Genomic DNA, 7,017 nt, shown 5'->3' on the forward strand with positions numbered 1-7,017 from the left:
ATATAATTCAAACTAACACCTTTTGACAAAGAGAACATCAGCATCCCAAAATATATAAACACACACATTTTTTGGACTTTATACACAAAAAATATTATACAGTACTGTTAAAAGTTTGGTGCAAGTTTTTTATTTTATTTTTTTTGCAACACTTTTTTTTCTCTTTCTTTTTTTGTGGAACTGATCATTTTTTAGGATTCTTGGATGAATAAAAAGTTAAAAACACCAGAAAATTCGATAAAGAAATATTTTGTAGCATTGTAAGTATATGTGCTGTAAATTTGCTCAATTTAATGCATTCTTGCTAAATAAAAGTATTAATTTCTTCAAAAATTGTAAAGAAGTATATTGTATATGTTATGCATCTAAATACAGTAAGTCTCTCTTACACAGTGTTTTGAATAATACATGTTTAATGATACATTTGTAATTATTAATCTTAATTAGTACAAATTTAACTTTTACTACATATTTTATAATTTACCAAATGAACAGAGCGAGTCCTGGAACCAATGTAAAACCAGCTACAACAGACCAGAATAAGAATGATTTATTGTTTATTTACAAAATATACTTTATTAAGAAACAAAGTATAAGTAACTTAGGAAGAAATGTTGGAAATAATCAACTGCTATAAGGTTGAGAGATTTCACATACATTTAGTAAGACTTTATGGCACACTGACAAAATCAAATTACTGTACATTCAACATGTTGCAAAAGGCACTCTCATCCACAACCATGTCATGAATGTTCACACCATTAATGTTCAACTTTTAACGTTCATACAAAGAGATAAAAATACAAATGAGCCAATACAAATGTGCATATATTTTTGCAATTAGAAATACAGGGAACGGCCTTTGAAACCTCCCCCTGATGACATCATAAAAGCTATTCAATGACACAACTAGTCAGCAGTGGAGGAATCTTCTCTGCTAGCTCTGAGCGGTTACTGTTTTCTTTTAAATGTAAAGAAAAATCTGTTCGTATTATCATTGCGTCACGTTCTCCAATTGTTCAGCTGTTAAACCTCTGAAGCCGTAGCCGGCGGATCTCTTCAAGAGTTGGGTTTGAGTGGACATAAGTGTCATGTGATGATCTAGCCTGCGTAAAACCACCTACAAATCAAATAAAAATGTTACACATTGTACCTTCTAGTATTTTAAAGAATTAAAGGATAGTTCACCTAAGATTTACCCAATCTCAGGGCAGCCAAGATGTAGATCAGTATCTTTCTTTATCGGAACAGATTTGGAGAAATTTAGCATTACATCACTTGCTCACAAGGGGATTTTATTTAGTGAATGGGTGCCGTCAGAATGAATCCAAATGGCTAATAAAAACATCACAATAATCCACAAGTATAACCCACACGACTCCAGTTCATCAATTAACATCTTGTGAAGTGAAAAGCTGTGTGTTTGTATGAAAATCATGTGGATTACTTGTGAATTATCATGATGTTTTTATCAGCTGTTTGAGCTCTCATTCTGACGGCACCTGTACATGATGTAATGCTAATATAATAATGCTTTCTCCAAATCTGTTCCCATGAAGAAACAAACTCATCTACATCTTTGATAGCCTGAGGATGAATACAGTTTTGGGTGAAGTATTCCTTTAATCAGTCTGCTTCTGCAGCTTTAGTGTTAGCAAAAACACATGGGAATAAATTAGTTGTGTTGTGATTATTTCCAATAATCTCGGTCTCACGAGATGTTCATATTTTTGTACAAATATTTTGTTGCCGCATCTCAACAATCGTGAAAAAGTTACGTTTTCCTGTTAATTTATTATTATTAATATTTTTACTGATTTTAGGAAATATTCTAATATTTTGAGATACTGGATTTTTGACTTTCACGAGCTGTTAAGCTCTAATCATTAAAATTCGATTAAAAAAAAAAAAGTTTTGAAATGATTTGCTTCACATGTAATGAATCTACAATTATGAAAGTTTCACATTTTAAATAAACTTTTTCACGATATTCAATTTTCTTGAGATGCACCTGTGTAACAAAATAAATCAAAAATATTATACTTTTCTTTACAAAATAGTTTATGACAAAGCATTTTTAAAAGTATCAACTGGTCATTTTGACCACCCGACCTCTGTCATTCAGGCTGGCCCTGAGAGCTGCCTCGTACTGCTCATCTTCTGACAGACCTGCTGTATATGGATGCTGTGGTGGTGCAGAGGGCGGTATGTCATTCTGCTGCCTGTAGGGGGCGCCATAGTGCCTGCGATTAAACGACTGCTGTCCATACTGGGAGTTTGGTGGATACGGCCTGCCATATCCACTGTATCCTGTAAACACAGACAAACAAATAATGGATCCCGAGGACGTCAACAAAGCAATGCTACAAATGTCTACTTAACAATCCCTAAATCATTTAATCTTTACTGGTTCTCAATATCGGAGCCATTTCTAGGATGGAAGTGATTCAAAACAGATTGCAGTCTTTATAAGTAAATTAATATTTCCCTAGAGCTTTTACCTGATGAATTGTAGTATGTTTGTTGCCCTCCATATTGCCCAGTAGATGTCACAAAGCCTGAAATGACACAGTCATGGCTGTTTATGTGGCTGGATGCATTAATTGCTGAATTAAAAGTTGGTGGTTGGTAAAAATGTGAATGTTTTTGAAAATCTCTTATGCTCCTATTTTAATTTTAAAAAGGAATTTATTCCTGTGATGCAAAGCTGAATTTTCAGCATAATTACTCGTCTTCAGTATCACATGAACCTTGAGAAATTATTTTAATATGTCGATTTGCTGCTTAAGAAACATTTCTTATTACTATCAATGTTGAAAGCAGTTAATGTTTTTGTGGAAACTGTGACTCTGAAAGTTCTATAGAACATTTATTAATATTTTGTAACATAAAATATGGTTACTGTTACTTTTGATCAATTGAATGCATCCATGCTGAATGAAATCATTAATTTCCTTAAGAAAATATGCAGAACTGAAACTATTGAATGGTAGTGTATACACATATTAACAGGGAAAATGTCAAACACACTTAATAAAAATGAAAAAAAAAAAAAAAAAAAACACTGAAAATGTTGATACCTGCAAAGGTTTTCATGAGGCTCTTTAGTGGTCCAGTTGTGTAGAGCAGACCGACCAGGATCCCAGCCAGGTGTCCGACAAATGACGTCCTGCAAAGACATGTATGTGAATGTGTGCTAATACAAGCTGTGACTAATCAAAAGGTTTATAAAAAAATTATTAAATCTTTAGTCTAGCATCTTTAATACCTACCCAGGGTTCATGATATGGATAAGGACCAACTCTACCCAGCAGGTGTAGCGATTGGCTACAGGCAGCCCCAGGATGTATGTGGTCCCTCCTGGATGATAATGATTATTCACCACCTTCAGCCCGAACAGAACACCTGAAACCAATCACAAACAGATTGTTTCTTAGTAGAAAAATAGAACAATAACATATACGAAACAATTTATTTTTCTTGCCTACTCCTTTTTATTCTTTCCACCAACTACATGTACTGTACAGTAATAATGTTTTCGTAAAAGCTACATCTACACTACCATTTAAAAGATTAAAAAAATAATAATAATTATTATTGGGGAAGGATATATTAAATAGATCAAAAGTGGCAATAAAGACAATTAATAATGTTACAAAAATCTCTATTTCAAATAAATGCTGTTCTTTAATCAAATAATCAACATTTTCATCATATCAAAGTAATAATGTGACACTAAAAACTGGAGTAATGGCTGGTGAAAATTCAGCTTTGCATCGCAGGAAAACATGACATTTTATAAACATAATAAAATACAAAATAATTAATTCAAAGCATGTGCAATCCATCCAACACACCTGAGAAGCCCACTGCACACTGCAAACTATATGATGAGTCTTCTGTCATGTGTGTCAGACCCATCTCCAGGAGCAGGTAGACCAATCCGGTGAGCGCAGAGAAGACCGAGAGCAGGTACGCAAACCAGGCGCCTCCCAGTTTCCTTTCCAGTCTGATGCCCTTCCAAAGGAGCGAGGCCATGTTGAAGTACAAGTGCATGTCATCCGCATGATGAAACGGCGACAGCAGCAGACGACTCCAGTCTCTGTACCAGTATGCCTCTCGAACACTCAAGCATGCCTGTGATACCAAAAAAAACGTTAAGTACTGTCTACAACTTGCCCTAATTCTATTTTAAAGGCTGGCAAATTTTCTTCGCTGACTCACTACTGGCAGATGTGACCCATTTTTATTGTTGGAGTCATAATAACATGTACCTGTAGGAGGGGTTTGAAAGGAAACAGAAACAAATAGACGTTCAGGCCCAACGTTGCAAGAGTGACAGGTGGGATGTTGTCGATTCCCAGCTGGAAAACCTGAGAGGCCAGCAGGAGCAGGCCGAGATTGGATCCCCTATGTCTGTTACGCATCTGAAACACATATAGCGGATTATTAGCAACTAAAATACACAACCACATCCTTAAACAAAGAGAACCAGTGTTTTATCTGTATAAAAATGGTTTATATTTCTTGACAGACTGCTGCTTAAACTGACAAACCAATTGCAGGTAGTACTGAAGAGGGACATTCCCATTCTTGAGAGCATCTGATTGGATTAATTTTTCGTCTACCTCCAACTGAATTGTAAATGTGTAGGCTGTAGTGTATTTGCAATCTGTAGACAAATACTCTGGAATACCGTTAGCATAAAGCTAACACACACAGACTAAACCTCTCGTTTTTATTTCATACGATAACGTTAATTAAATGTAACGTTAGTTGTGTATTTCATGTGAATTCAAAAATCAGGTATTATATCATAACAAGAATTGTTTTGTTTAATTTGGTAATAAAACTAGTAACGTTATCATGCATGGATGGTGGTAACGTTACACACACAAAAACCTTTTAGAATCTATCGCTTTCTATAAATAAATAATCTATTATCCTTATAAAAAAAACTGTCATGAATGCACTATATGTGCCATAAAATCTATATTATGACTTTGAAATGTAAATGTAAAGTTACTAGACTGCATAAACAATAACTCTGTAGGATCAAATCGCTTACCATGATATCTGTTGGCAGGCTTGAGGTTCCTTCGCTTGGTTTGGATGCTGTGTTGTGAGTAAAAGGAGCGTTCCCGAGTCCTAATATTAGCTATCAACAGTAGGACACGTCAGATTTTACTTTCATTTCACCATGTTTCGTCAGTCAGGTGGTAAACACGGATGTGATGCAACGGTGGCTTCTGGTCGCGTGACCTCATCGCTGCTGACGTTTGTAGTTTTTTCTAGAAGTGAACTGTCTGAAAGTTCATGCCCTGTGACTAATGCTTAAGAGACCAATCAAATCATAGTTTATCAAACATATCTAATACGTTTCACAACAAAACACAGGATTTGATTGGTCTCTTAAGCATTAGTCATTAGCAATTTTAACTTAAAATTAACCTGGAATGTAGCGTACAGCTGAAAATTATCAAGATAACGTTTTATCTTAGACTATATATATATATATATATATATATATATATAAACCAATAGACAATATTTTGTGTTAAATTTAATTACATTTTCGTTTAATTTTCTGTTATTAAAACTGTACTCAAGCAGTAAGCTAATTAATACAGTAATTTATATAAGAAAGTCAATTACAATTTTTTTTATAATTGCATGAACAAAACGACACAAAGATAAACGTATCGTTAGTTGTTTTCATGGGATGAAACGTATTTTGCCTGCAGATGGCAGTATTGCCAAAGTCCTATAAATTGTCTCTGGTATTGCTCAATGAATACAGAGATAGACTGTGCATTTGTAGTTTTCTAATACTTTCAGATAGATGTGAAAATGACTTTACAGTGCAAATAATGTGATTTTATGGTTTATTAACAAAAGTAACTGCGATTCATTTCAATTACTTTGTAAGAGAACATTTAGCTATATACAGTTCAGTATGAACTGAATTACAAATCCTCACTGCAATTTTTCTTTAACCCATGCTCTTTTTACAAAATCAATTTTCAAAGATTTTTCAATGTTATTTTCAGAGATATCATAGGGAATAAAACATAAGGAGTGTGTACAGTACTATAATTGGATTTTGGATTCTACTTAAGTTGGAAAAAAATTGTAAGGGTTCTTAATAGGATCAAGGAAGAATCATGCTATGTAGGAAATGCCTGTGCAGTTAACCTATATATGAATTTCCTATGTATATTTATTTATTTATTCATTCATTCATTTGAAATTCATTTTATTAATTAGATTCTTCTTTTTAATTATTCAAGGTAGAAATAAATCTCTAATGTAACAATTGCAAGTTACCACATTTTGCAGTAGAATTCGTTCGTAGAATTCGTTTTGATTATTCAAATGATTATTGATGTTAATGTTTATATATATATATGTATATATATATATGTATATACATTGTTTTCTAATGAAAATAGGCTACATTTTTCCATTGAGTTCCAGTACCATTTTTCAGGGTGGACAATTCTGTGATTCGTAATTTCATTACACTGCATGTAACTATAATTAATCCCCATAGTAATAATAACAATAACAATGTGTACTTCAAAGCACCTCCGCAATGCAATTACACCTGCAGTACATATTGTCCACTAGTCGCTATATTTATCAATGTAAATAGACAGTAACATGAACACTGCAAAGTATGACCGACTTTTTATTTTACAATTGTGTGTTTATAAATAACTGCAGCGCATAGTTACATCGTGTCTTTTCATCACCGCCTCTAAATTAAACTTTATAGTGGTGTAGCTCGTGGTCGAATCATTTGTATGAATCTTTTAAATAAACGAATCACTCTGGCTTCACGACGCATCCTGCAGAAATGTTCGCTGAAACAGTCAGTGAAAATGAATCTTTTCAGTGAACTAATTCAAAAGAATCGAGTAACTGGGGAGAATCAAATATCCCACCACTATGTTTGAATCACACGTCTCTCACAGCCCCCTATGATGATTGACATTAGATCCCTCCAATCAAACA

At 33.8% G+C, this 7,017-nt stretch overlaps 1 protein-coding gene across 2 annotated transcripts; it reads right to left on the reverse strand.

The window, feature by feature from the left end:
• Positions 1-833: 833 nt before the first annotated feature.
• On the reverse strand, positions 834-5,295 carry rhbdd1 (rhomboid domain containing 1). Of its 2 annotated transcripts, none has more exons than XM_059514005.1 (7): positions 4,275-5,295; positions 3,858-4,137; positions 3,273-3,405; positions 3,081-3,169; positions 2,502-2,558; positions 2,170-2,310; positions 834-1,120 (listed from the first exon to the last, which is right to left on the reverse strand). In XM_059514005.1, exons 1-7 carry the CDS (start codon positions 4,473-4,475, stop codon positions 1,020-1,022), a joined length of 1,002 nt encoding a protein of 333 aa, XP_059369988.1. In that variant the 5' UTR covers positions 4,476-5,295; the 3' UTR covers positions 834-1,019. The 2 variants fall into 2 exon arrangements, with proteins under 2 accessions (XP_059369988.1, XP_059369987.1); XM_059514004.1 differs by having other exon boundaries at positions 2,113-2,310.
• Between the last annotated feature and the right edge of the window lie 1,722 nt (positions 5,296-7,017).

This window comes from Carassius carassius, chromosome 28, assembly GCF_963082965.1.
Source record: "Carassius carassius chromosome 28, fCarCar2.1, whole genome shotgun sequence".
NCBI classification, from domain to species: domain Eukaryota; kingdom Metazoa; phylum Chordata; class Actinopteri; order Cypriniformes; family Cyprinidae; genus Carassius; species Carassius carassius.